The sequence below is a fragment of the Brienomyrus brachyistius genome, unplaced genomic scaffold, assembly GCF_023856365.1.
Source record: "Brienomyrus brachyistius isolate T26 unplaced genomic scaffold, BBRACH_0.4 scaffold343, whole genome shotgun sequence".
NCBI lineage: Eukaryota > Metazoa > Chordata > Actinopteri > Osteoglossiformes > Mormyridae > Brienomyrus > Brienomyrus brachyistius.
In genome coordinates, this window is record NW_026042618.1 from 103,145 (window position 1) to 116,748 (window position 13,604).

General features: G+C 43.1%; 1 protein-coding gene across 2 annotated transcripts; it reads right to left on the reverse strand.

Annotated features, from left to right (window-relative positions):
• Positions 1–704: 704 nt before the first annotated feature.
• On the reverse strand, positions 705–12,656 carry LOC125728592 (lectin-like). Of its 2 annotated transcripts, none has more exons than XM_049005487.1 (6): positions 12,598–12,656; positions 11,742–11,836; positions 11,387–11,505; positions 11,114–11,254; positions 10,859–10,970; positions 705–805 (listed from the first exon to the last, which is right to left on the reverse strand). In XM_049005487.1, the coding sequence occupies exons 1-6, from the start codon at positions 12,639–12,641 to the stop codon at positions 720–722; spliced, it is 597 nt and encodes a 198-aa protein (XP_048861444.1). In that variant the 5' UTR covers positions 12,642–12,656; the 3' UTR covers positions 705–719. The 2 variants fall into 2 exon arrangements, with proteins under 2 accessions (XP_048861444.1, XP_048861445.1); XM_049005488.1 differs by lacking the exon at positions 705–805 and adding an exon at positions 10,282–10,506.
• Positions 12,657–13,604: the final 948 nt, after the last annotated feature.

Below are 13,604 nucleotides of genomic sequence, written 5' to 3' on the forward strand. Positions count from 1 at the left end.
AAATAATCATTTTAAGCGTGTTGTAGACACTGCAGTTAGTTGATGTTTGTGCTATGCAAACTTGCACATGATGATTTTTTAAAATCCAGCATATGTATTTTTAATTAACAACTAAAGTAATAGTAGTCACGCCGGACTAACGTAGGGCGTGATCTCGGATGGTCTCGAAATAAAATCCCGAGTCCGCATTGTTCGAGTCCATGACAAGACAGAGTACAAATACAACCACTTTGAGGGGTTACTGCACAGATGACACTGACCAGACTGGGGAGCACAGGACAAGCAGACACTAATATACAGGGACTAACAGCGTCAGACAGGAGGCAGGTATGAGTAAATGAGCGGGATGACAGGGGACGGTCGAGGGGCCGAAACGGAGCACAGACAGACAGACCCTGACACTAATGTAAGAACTGCCAATAATGTAATACTTTTTCCCCTTTCTTATTGCAATAAAAAGTTGATTATGTAACAACTTACCAGTAATGTACTACAATTTGAATACAAATATCATAACTGCATTCTGCATAATGTACCAGCCAATAATGTATCAGTTAAACAAGAACACAGTCATACACATGATATAGTTTTTTTATTTTGCATGAGCTCAGTGAAGCATTTAAAAATTTTGCGATTCTTTACTCATTTTGCACTTTGCATGAATCTTCATGTGTTGCCTGATTTTTATAAGCGATGCAGTAGCGTGTTTCCATCATTCTTCAGTCTCCCCGCTCATGCTGCCACTGGAAGGCGCAGATGAAAGGTTTCTGTTTGATGCACCAATCATCATTCCATTCCCCCAAGTCTGAAAGAAACATCACACATGCTGAAGCAAACCCTCTTTATACCACTATAAACTCCTGTTTTATGCCAATTTAAAGACCAGTAGTGCTTTGGAAAAAACAAATTAAGTTCCACTGGAAACATTCAGTATGCAAAATTCAGAAACCTTTATCTCTCCGTAAAAACAGGATTACAGTCAGGTGAGGAGATGCCTTGTCTGTCAGAGTTTGTTCTTTAGTTAATGTTTCTGCTGGGAAAAATTCACTTTGGACAAAGGAGTATTTTAAGTAGATTTGGTCAATATATTGTACTCTAATAAATGTTCTGTTAATAACCACTTTCCCCTACATCACTCTTCTCCCATCTACGCCGCTCTCCTGTCTCTTACTTGTCCAGTTCATCTCCACACAGTTCTCATGATTTCCGCTGTTACTTGGTTGACCTGCAACCCATTTCCAGAAATTCCAAGGAGAACCATCTGTCCAGACGAATGTACTTGACTGTTAGGGGAGAGTGAGAAAGAGCGATATCAGTAGCGGACACACAGGTCACTAGTCTGATATTACCATCCCTGGCTCACAGTAACATTACAAGGCACATGGACGTCCCTGCCCTGTTCCCACGTCTCCCTGCGCTCCATCACCTGACCAAACCTTTGACCGCCCAACCAGATCCTTGGTGAGGAGGGGTTGTATTTCAACACGATGGCCAAGACATCCGCATTTGTTTGTTCATCATGCACGGAGACCAGGTGACCCCCTGAAGCTGCCTGCCTGCAAGCAGACTGGTACACAAAGGAACAATTAATCTGAATGCAGTATAGAAGTAATACAGATGGTGGCTCTGATACTGTTAGAATGAAATTCTTACAGATCTGCTACAAAATGAGGCACCTGGAGGACGGTTTGGCCTTTACCTCGGCATCGGCGAAGGACCTTGGTGTGTTGAAATACTTTGCGCACACCTGGCCAATTTGGGTCCAGTCCTTGTATTGTCCAACACACGCGTTTGAGGGGTGTTGATGGTCTGGTGAAGCACAGAAAACATAATGATTCCATGGGGCTGTGCTATGATCAAGAGTCCTAATCTGTCTGAGTGTCATCATACTGAATTCTCTCTCTGAAGTTACGATGATGGTAGAATGACAAAGGTTTTGGGAAACAGCCTTTAACTAGGACTGTTGAGATGTATGGAATTCTCAAACTGAGCTAAACAAATCATTTGGGGCCTGTTTGGATTCAGTCCTCATTGCCCCAGGATGGTCACATGTCTCACCCCCCCAATGGCCTGTTTAAGTGACCGTCAGAATGGCTTTATCAGGAAACTGACTGACCATCATCCGTTGCAGCAGGCATGGCAAACAGACAGAGGAGTGCAACCCCCAGCAAGCTTAGAGTCCTCATGTCTCGGCTCTTCAGTCCCACAGCACCTCTCTGCAGAGAGCAAACCGATGGTTACAGTTACGTTAAATAATAATCCCTAATATCGTGTTGGTTAAACATCACGCAATTGTTGATGATACTTAGTTACAAAATGAAATAATTAAATGTTATGTAATTTAGTTCAAAATGTTACTTATTATGGGGCGGCATGGTGGCGCAGTGGTTAGCACTGTTGCCTCACACCTCTGGTACCTGGGTTCGAATCTCCGCCTGGGTCACATGTGTGTGGAGTTTGCATGTTCTCCCCATGTCGTCGTGGGGTTTCCTCCGGGTACTCCGGTTTCCCCCCACAGTCCAAAAACATGCTGAGGCTAATTGGAGTTGCAAAATTGCCCATAGGTGTGTTTGTGTGAGTGAATGGTGTGTGAGTGTGCCCTGCGATGGGCTGGCCCCCCATCCTGGGTTGTTCCCAGCCTCGTGCCCATTGCTTCCGGGATAGGCTCCGGACCCCCCGCGACCCAATAGGATAAGCGGTTTGGAAAATGGATGGATGGATGGATGGATGTTACTTATTATAGTGATTGTCAAAATGCTGTGAATTATGGCACCATTGCCACTGGAAAGACCCTGAAAGAAGGCAGGAATGTTTTGTATGTCAGTGGTTCTCAAATTGTTTACGATGTGTATGACCTCAGAAAAAGATTATGGCTGACAGCATAAATGGAAATAACTGCACAGAGCACTAGAGGGAGGAACCTCTCACGTACCATTGTTTGAGAACCTCAGGTCTATGCGATCAGGAGGAGTCCACACTGAATACAGAGCACCTAATGATATTTAAGCCACAACAGGTAAGTGCCAACAAAAACAATAATTACACGTGTATATTCTTAAATGGAAACAAATATGTTAAACATTAAACACTCATATAGTAATAAACATCACTCTATTAATCCTTGTGGGGAAATTGTCTTTTACCCCTCCCTCAACTTGCTCTTTGCGGACACATTCATACACACATACATACATACATACTGCAATGACGACGTAACAGGCGCATCACAAACGAATGAGCACTTTAATGGACCCATTTCGGCTGGAGCCCACGCAAAAACCCAAAAAGGAAGACAATGCAATCAGAAGCAAGAGAGCCAGACACAATTAATGTTCCCCAGAAAAAAAAAAATAAAAAAAAAAAAATATATATATATATATATATATATATATATATATATATGGTTGTGTGGAGCCCGCCACGTCTTGTGCCCACTCTGCACGTACCACTTTCCACTATATTTCCGAAATTCCCAGAGATGGGCTGAAATGGGTGGGAGGACAGTCCTATAAAAAACGCTACAATACAAACATCATACAAAAAATCATATGTGTGATATAAGCGGGATTTAGAGAAATCAAAGACTGACCTTTCAAGATCTGCGACTCTTTCCTTTTCCTCTGGTTCATTCTGCACCTTTTTATATACTTTTGTTACGCCCCTATTGTTCCGATCCCCGTGTGTGCCACGCCCCCTCATTTGCCTCGCGTGGAATCCCGTGTCTTCAGTTGTTTCTAGATGTGTTGATTAGTTTGGTGTATTTAAGTCCTTTAAGCGTCTGTGTGCCTTTCGTTAGTCTGGTCATTGACGTCGTTCTGTGCTAATAAGTGTGTTGTTCCTGAATAAACCCCGTGTTCAAACGACTGCTCCGTAAACCCCACCTATGCGTCTGATTGCGGAGGAATACCTCAGCCTGACAGAAGAGGTTTTATTATTTACTGGCTGACACAGCCCTAGGTCCCGGGGGGGGGGCTGCAAAGTTAAGGGAAGTATTGGAGGCGATTTTATGGAGTTAGAACCCTGCCAATACGTCGCGAATACACAGAACACGTTTCACAAATGCCCTGCGATCTGTAAACAAACCGGATGTAATTTATAATTATTATAAATAATTTATAATAAATATTAATTTATTGTAGCCTAATCAATCATTCAGCCTTCGATTCGTGCAGCTCTAATTTTCTACCTGAGATCAGGAAGAGCGCGGTTTGCGGAGCGTAAACGTATGAGCGGTCAACAGGTAAATATTTTTATCTATATTATGGAATATTATTTTGCATTCCATAACGCATATACGATGCAATTATTAGGACTCTATTAAGAAGCTGATGTAAACCGTGTAGAGTGTGAGCTTGTAACCTTCAGAGAATGCAGACCAATTTCTGCTGCAGCACAATGTGATGGAAAACAAGTATGAATTAGCATTTTGTGTTGCCTTAGAAGTTTCTGTATCTGTTAGCTGTCTCTGGTATATGAATATGTACTTTTTTAGTGCTGCAGCTTATCACTGTGTTGAAGGAGAAACAAATCATCAACCCTCTAGCCAGACAATGTGCAACAAGCTGAAGCTGCCAAGGTTTGCTACTGAAGGAAGGGATTCGCTTGAGTTGGCCAAAAGTTCACGGCTGGATATTTAAAAAACCGAGTAGAGATCGTCGCGACACAATTATGTTCAGCCGAGGGACTAAACAGTAAAAGAAATGATTGACAAACTTATCATCTAGGGCCGTGAATCAAGAGAGAAAACAACGATGGGGAATGGTTAAGGGAATGGTGATGCATGCTTACGTGACGAGATATTTTGTTACACGATAAGAAAATGTAGAAAATGAGTGTAAAACAGTATTGGACACTTATGTAGGGCGTCCAGCCTTGGCTGTAACCTCCCTGTTGAAATAAAGACTGAATCTGAAGATCTACAGAGGCGGCTCCAGACTCCTGATTGCCAGGGAAAGAAAAAAACACAACAATATAGTGTCATATTTCAACATAGTTAACTCTAATAACGACGTGTAACATGAAAGTAATCATTTTAACCGTATTGTATACAACAGTTAGTTGTTGTTTGTGCTATGTAAACTTGCACATGACGATTCTTTAAAATCCAGCATATGTATTTTTCATGTTAGAGAGTTTAACGGTAATATGCTCTAATGTTTGCAAACGTTTTTGCACATAATCGCTAGAAATTGTTACTAACTAACGGGAGCACTAAAATACTGCGTAGTACTACTGACAGCCACCAATATGCCTATGTCAGGGAGGACACTTTTAGCTACTTCACATTTTACCTGCTAGTATATAAAACTGAAAACTGTGCAGGTGGAGTTCGTTGTGACAGCTCTGGTTTAAAGGAACCCAGGGTTTTAGCTTGCGCTATACTAACAGGAAGACTGTTCCATATTCTAACTATACACTCTGTGTAAAGAAGTGCTTTCTCAAATTCATTTTAAATTGTTCTCCCGCTAATTTCCACTTATGGCCACGAGTTATTTGGGGGTTATATGGGGCATTTAAACTAATATTGAAAGGTTTTAAAGTGAGACATGTTTAAACAATCTTATGTGCTTAATTAATGTCTTATTTTCAAAACGTCCATTGTCGGAAGTAAGAACTGGGTAAAAATCAGCAAAAAAGTAAAAAAAAAAAAGTCACCTTTCTTTGTTTTACCTGCATCGGAGGCGTGTAGTGCCGCCCTCACCTAAAGATCGCTGTATTCGCATTATCAATGGCCTGCATTACCGCGAATGGTAATTAGATGAACAACAACGCAACGGTGAAACGTGATCCAGATACATCCCCAACAGTGCCATAAAGGGGGGGATGTGGCCAGGTGTGAATAGCTCATGCATACACATGATAGCTCCGACATATTCATTTTTGTCTTATTTATTTCTCCAGCAGAATGTTGCAACTACACCAAGAATTTACTGTTTCCTAGTATTGTAGTCAAGACCACCTAATCCGAAATCAAAGTCTTGAACCAGTGTGTCGAGACCAAGACTCTAAAGGGCCAAGACCGAGACCAGGGTGACCCGAGACCGAGACCGGACGCACATTTTACACCACATGTTTAGCTTTATCTATAAAAGTGCTGTCACTTCAGATATAACTTTTAAAAAATTGTAAAAAATATTTTCATATAAATTGAAAATGAAGAAATACTCGTTTTGAGCCTATTTGGACTCATTTTGGCCTCTAAAATTATCTGCGTTTGGCATCTCTGGAGGACAGCTACATTTCCCACAATCCCCCGTATCACGTCAATGGTGCGATGGATGCGCGTCCGGAATAAACAATAAAAATATCGTGTAATTGGCTGTATTGTCATTAGAACGCTGGTTGTTGTTATCTATCAAATAAAATATGAGTTTTGTCAGCAATAAAATTAAATATTTGACTGAACTGTAGCGCGTGCTGGAGCTCCACGTGAGAGTGGCGAGCGCATGGACACACCGAGCGAGTTTGTTTACCTCGCGAAAAACGCCACTCATGCATTTTTACGCAGCTACTTCTGTAATTGTGCGCACAATTACTCACAAATACTTTCACATACAGAAGAATCAATATTATTATCTGCATGTGTTTGGTTTCTGTGCGTTACAGTGCTTCCGAATTATGACAAAATAAAATAAAAATAAAAAAATGGTAGTCATGCAGGATTAACGTTAATATTTTCAGAGTCGTGATCTCGGATGGTCTCGAAATATAATCCCGAATCCGGTTTGTCCGATTCCATGACAAGACCGAGTACGAATACGGCCCATTCCGAGAACGAGACCGGACCCGAGTACTACAACCCTACTGTTTCCTTTTTATAGTTCTGGGTCTAGTTTGTTCATGTTGATTAGTTTAATTCTTCATTGCCTGCAGGGTGTGAAAGTTCCATATAGTGCGATTGAGGAACTAGGTTAGTGTTTATTTTCATGGGTTAGAAAGTATACATTGGTTTTATCTTTATTCCTTTTACTTCCAGAAATCGGACTGTGCCCCCGTAGAAACGGCTGCAAGGAACCTGCTTTCCCTTATAACGGGGACAGTCAATCAAAGGCCGCAGGGCACAGTTCAAACCCAAGTTCAGGTTCTAACTAATGGTCAGTCTGTGAGCTGTGGAAAGAATATTTCACATTGGTAGGCCCCGGAGGGAAGGCATAGTGGGTGTGTTATGTCTTAGGCCTTAGGCAGGTCTGATTGTGACTCCTCACGCAGTGAAGGTGGAAGGAGTCGACGCATGGGTCCACCAAGCCCACTGCAGACGCATGTCCGATCCTGGTGGTTCTTTCAAGACTGGCCCCTCAGAGGGTCACAACTGTGTTGCCTTTTCGTGGTAACCATTTTTGTTGTGATAGTTATATTTGGGATCGATGCTATAAAGTTCTGGAGATCCCCTTTCTCCCCACCTGTACACTGTAAGGTTTATGCCCACTCTTCTTTCATTGGTGACCTTTGTTAGCGGCGCCACCATGTTTCACGTTTCTCTGTGGTCTTAAGGGTTATGCTGATTTCTGTCTTTCAAAGGGTAAAGTTGATTGGTAGTGTTATCTAGCTTTTCTTGTCCCTCCTTATGCTAGGTGCCCAGAGCGCAGATGTCTTTGGCTGTGTGTGCATATTCACGCAGCAGACGGTCTCTTAGTCGAACTGAGCAATGGTATTGGGGTGTTTATTCCATCCATTGGACTGGCAGACCTTCAGACTGCAGTATAGAAAGTGGCTAATCTGAGACTAGATACTGTGAAGGCCATTAATGGTAAATCATCTGCAGTTAAGCATGTAGCTCTGCAAAACCATATGGCGTTAGATCTCCTATTAGCTGAGAAAGGTGGTGTTTGTGCTATCGTGGGAAGAGGATGTTGCGTGTACATCCCTGATTCCTCTCAGGCCGTGCAGGATCTGGAGGACGTGATGCACGAGCAGATGTCTGAGATACACGAAGAGCACGGCCTGTTTGAGTACAGCTGGGACTATTGATTCTCCTCACTGATTCCGGGATTATCTGGGGTATTCAGGCCATTAGTATTCAGTATATTGCTTTTGCATGTAGTGTTTCTACTAATAATATTGCTGTTTAGGTGTTATTCTTGTATTCTGTCTTCCCAGACAAAGTCTGGTATGTTCCTGCGGGCTTCCCCTGCTCCACGGGTGGATGATCTTCCCTTACCTGCTTGGCTCTACGACCCACAGCCCCAGGTTATCATCAATGTGACCAGCAATAGCAACTCCACTGGTGACACATGTTCCGTCCAACCGCCATCGGTCCGCTTCACCTCGTTACACTTTCATCCAGTAGATTACGGGGATGTGGATGCTGATTATCTGTGAACAGCGTGGGTCTCGCGTGTTCAAAAGGGTGGCGTGTGGAAGGAAAATAGGACATTGGTAGGCCCAGGAGGGGAGGCATATTGGGTCTCTTATGTCTTAGGTCTGAGGCAAGAGATTGTTTTGAATACTGTGTGTCCTCGTCTCATGATAGCTGCCTGCGGTTGGTTCCGCAGACCCTGAAGAGAGATCAGACTTTGGAGAGACAGACAGCGGAGTGAGGTGGGGGAGAAACCGCCTGCAGGAAGAGATTCGAAGCTGCCCCAACTGGTGCACAAAGAGTTGCAAATATAAAGTAGTCGCAGTAGGCCATACGCAACATGTTATGCGGTAGTACAAATATATAAGTAACCGTTATGTTAATCATGTTAATCATATGTTAGCCATGTATGTACAGTGATTCAATGACAATATGTCAATACGTCAATCAGTAATCAAAGGACAACCAAATATTTACAGTGATTCAATGACAATACGTCAATACGTCAATCAGTAGTCAAAGGACAACCAAATATTTACAGTGATTCAATGTCAATATAATCAATATCTATATTCATATCTCAAGTAGGAGCCTAGCAGTCGAGACATGTTCTGGTAAATTGTGCAAAATGGGTGGATTTTATCAGCCGAGAAGGTGAACCAATAGAGCAGGAGAATTGTGTTATACGTTTGAGCCTGTTTTGTTGGTCTTTTGTGACCTTATCTGGAACTGAGAACTATGCTTTATCAACTGGTTGCTCTCAGTGCTGGGGTACTGTGACGGAGCGCTTTGCTGGAGGGCTCGAATAAAAGAGATACCTTTGCTTACCAACTGAAAGGTCTGGAGATTTATTCTAAGTGGCTTCACTGGAGTTATGAGGATTTATAATTTTTCTACCACACAGCCAGGGAAAGGGTCAGGAAATGAGACAAGCAAATATCCAGCAGGAAATGGCAAGATCACAGAAAGAGTTGTATAATTGTGATTTGTTACACGCTGATCTATCATGTACGTTTTGAAAGAGATCTTTTAAATGTTATTTACAGGTCCTTGCCTGGTATATGTCAGAGAGAACACGTGGTAAACGTAGATTTCCTGCACCTTTGAAATGCGTCACACCAGCAACCACAATGAAACACCGATTTGCATTTTTACTCACTCCCAAAACCCATGAACAAATCTCCTTTGGTGGGGTGGGGGGTGAGGAGCGCAGGCTGAGGCTGTTAATGGCAGGTTTAGGGAAACGCTCGATACCTGTGCCTGTGGCAGGTCGGCCAGGACTTTGCTCATGAATGTCTGAAGAACTGTTCAGCAACCAGCCCCCCTCTCAGATCCGGATCGGGTTGTAGGCACTGTGCAGTATCAATTTGGTAAAGATCTGAGCTGCTTCTGCCCAGAGTGGATGAGTAGGGGGGGGTTCCCACCATTTCACCGTGATGGCGTTCAGGACCCGATAATCGATATATGGCTGCAGACCTCCGCCTTCCTTCTTTACAAAGAGGAATCTGGAGGCGCCCAGAGGGTTGGGCAGGCATATTATACCTCAAACGGGGAAACCAGACACGGGAGATACCAACCATCACGGGGGAGAACGGAGCGACACCATCAGAGAGGCTTAGAGGGGTTACTGCACAGATGACCAGACTGGGGAGCACAGGACAAGCAGACACTAATATACAGGGACTAACAGCATCAGACAGGTATGATTAAATGAGCAGGATGACAGGGGACGGTCGAGGGGCCGAAACGGAGCACAGGCAGACTGACACTAATGCAAGAACTGCCAATAGAGTAATACTTTTTCCCTGCCATTCTTATTGCAATAAGTTGATTATTGCACAACTTACCAATAATGTACTACAATTTGAATACAAGTCATAACTGCATCAGCCAGTAATGTAATAACCATTATTGTATCAAAATAATGACGATATTGGCTGCAACACGATGCATTTAAACTATTTAATAAGAACGCAATCATATGGTTGGTATTTAGTTCGTTTTTATTTTGCACGAGTTTAGCGAAGCATTTCAAAATTTTGCATGAATCTTCCCCGCTTATCTTCATGTGCCGTCTGATTTTTACAAGCCGTGCCGTAGAGCGATTCCAGCATTTCAGTCTTCCGGCTCCTGCTACCACTTGTGCCATTTGAAAGCGCAGACGAAAGGCTTCCGTTTGATGCACCAGTCATCATTCCATTCTCCCAAGTCTGCAAGAAGTCACACATGCTGAAGCAAACCCTCTTTACAATAAGAGCATAAACTTGTTATATAAAAATTGGCATATTTCTAAACACTACTGAAGTTCCACTAAAAAAGAAAAAGTAAAATTCAGAAACTTTTAAACAGGATTACAGTCAGGTGAGGAGATGCCTTGCCCGGCAGAGTTTGTTCTTTAGTTAATGTTTGCTGGGAAAATTCACTTTGGACAAAGGAGTTGAGGTAAATCTGGTCAACTACAGTATAATAAATGTTCTGCAAGTAACCATTTTCCATGATTCCCTCTGGCTACTTTCCCCTACATCACTCCTCTCCCATCTACACCACTCTCCATTCTCTTACCTTTCCAGTTCATCTCCACACAGTTCTCATGATTTCCGGCATTATCTGGTTGATCTGGAACCCATTTCTCAAAATCCCAAGGAGAACCATCTGTCCAGATGAATGTATTCGACTGTTAGGGGAGAGTGAGAAAGAGCGATATCAGTTGCAGACACACAGGTCACTAGTCTGATATTACCATCCCTGGCTCACAGTAACATTACAAGGCACATGGATGTCCCTGCCCTGTTCCCACGTCTCCCTGCTCTCCATCACCTGACCAAACCTTTGACCGCCCAACCAGATCCTTGGTGAGGAGGGGTTGTATTCCAACACGATGGCCAAGACATCCGCATTTGTTTGTTCATCGTGCACGGAGATCAGGTGACCCCCTGAAGCTGCCTGCCTGCAAGCAGACTGGTACACAAAGGAACAATTAATCTGAATGCAGTATAGAAGTAATACAGATGGTGGCTCTGATACTGTTAGAACGAAATTCTTACAGATCTGCTACAAAATGAGGCACCTGGAGGACGGTTTGGGCTTTACCTCGGCATCGGCGAAGGAGCTTGGTGTGTCGAAATACTTTGCACAGTAGCGGCCCACTTTTTGCCAGTAGCGTTGACCACCACACCGCTTTGGGAAGTGGAGATCTACATCCACATTGTCTAGGGGAGCAGAGAAAACAATCCCATGGGGCTGTGCTATAACCCTGAGAATCCTGTTCTGACATCTAATCATACAAACATGTCTGGGAAACAGCCTTTAACTAGGACTGAGGTGACGTATGGAATCAAACTGAGCTAAACAAATCATTTGGATTTGGTCCCGAATGGCCCAGGCTTATGTCTGACCCTCCCCCCAATGGCCTGCAAGTGATCAGGATGGCTTTCAGAAAACTGACCATCATCCATTGCAGCAGGCATGGCAGACAGGCAGAGGAGTGCAATCCCCAGCAAGCTTGGAGTCCTCATGTCTTGGTTCAGTCCCACAGCAACTCTGCAGAGCAAATTAGAGGTTAGTTCCTTTATATGATGATCCCCCCCCAATACTACGGTGATTAGACACCACATGCTTGGTATTTTGCATTATACAATTAAAAAAAACCAATGCTGAGAATTACAGCACTATTGCCACTGGAAAAACAGCAAAGTAGTATTTGTGCACAAGTGGTTCAAGTTTATTATACCATCTCAGAAGAGACTGCCTGACGGCATAAATGGAGACAGCTCCCTCTAGTGGTACGTGGAGTTGTCACGAACCGTCGTTTGAGAACCACAGGTGTATACGATCAGCGGGAGTTGACACTGAATAGACAGCACTTAATATGAAGCCACCTTGGCAAGTACCGATAAGGATAGAAGATAAAATGTGCATCCCTGAACAGAAGCAAGTTCATAGATCTTCCACCCACAGACGTATCACAAAAGAACGATCACGTCAATGGACCCTGTACGGCCGGAGCCCACGCCAAAACTAAGGAATAATGCAACTGGAAGCAAGAGCCAATGGTCCCCAATATGAAGGGCTCTGGCAAGCCCACCACCACTTCTGCCTACTCCGCAGGTACCACTACCCCCGCTAATTCTGAAACTCCTACAGTTCAACTGAGAAGGGTGGGAGGACTGCCCTATAACACTGAGTCAATACAGCAACATCATTTTTAAAAAAAAAAATAAATAAATTTAAAAAAAAAAAAAAAAAAAAAAAAAAAAAAAAAACCCCATCCGTGTGCTATAGGCAGCATTTCGACAACTCGCCTTTGAAGATATGTGACTCTTCTTTCCTTCGTTTTCTGGTTCATTCTGTACTTTTTTATATACTTTTGTTACCCCCCCCCCATTGTTCCGATTCCCGTGTGTGCCACGCCCCCTCGTTTGCCTCGTGTGGAATCCGCGTGTCTTCAGCTGTTTCTAGTTGTGTTGATTAGTTTGGTGTATTTAAGTCCGTGTCTGTGTGCGTGTGTCTCCTTAGTCCGGTCATTGACGGCGTTCTGTGGTATGGAGTTAGAACCCTGCCAATACGTCACAAATACACAGAACACGTTTCACAAATGCCCCACGATCTGTAAACAAACCGGATGTAATTTATAAATAACGAGCAATCCGCAAACGTGCACATCATGCTGTACAAATACAAAACATACGTCTCACACAAACACAATGCGCTCTGCAAATACAAAACACTGCTGTCAAATCAACACAATGCGTTTAGCTAATACAAATGCAGCTAGCAAAAACGAAAAGAGCGTCTTCCACAAGTATAAAGACAGAATAAAACCAATAAGAAATGTTTCATCATTGTTATTGGTGATTTTTTACATTTTCTACAAGTACACAGCAAGGTAAAACATTTGTGGATCCCGTGACTTTTGGCACCGTTATTCCACGCGAATAGGATGAGCTCCCAGGCAGCAGGTGGCGCCAGAGGGGAGCAGCGTCCAATTCAGCTCATTCAACCTTCGATTCGCGGAGCTCTATTGTTCTACCGGAGATCGGGGAGAGCGCGGGGTGCGGAGCGTCACGTATGAGCGGTCAACAGATGAATATTTTTATCTATCAGATATCATATTTCAACATAGTTAACTCTAATAACGACGTGTAACGTGAAAATAATCATTTTAAGCGTGTTGTAGATACTGCAGTTAGTTGATGTTTGTGCTATGCAAACTTTTTTAAAATCCAGCATATGCATTTTTAATTAACAACTAAAGTAATAGTAGTCACGCCGGACTAACGTAGGGCGAATAGCAATATTTTCAGAGTCG

Bases quoted from the DNA above. Each gene is read 5' to 3' on its own strand.
- LOC125728592 (XM_049005487.1), bottom strand. From the start codon at position 12,641: ATGAACCAGAAAACGAAGGAAAGAAGAGTCACATATCTTCAAAG. The intron at 11,837-12,597 runs GCGAGTTGTCGA...TTTGCTCTGCAG, and splicing joins AGAGTCACATATCTTCAAAG to AGTTGCTGTGGGACTGAACC. The intron at 11,255-11,386 runs GTAAAGCCCAAA...TTTGTGTACCAG, and splicing joins GCTCCTTCGCCGATGCCGAG to TCTGCTTGCAGGCAGGCAGC.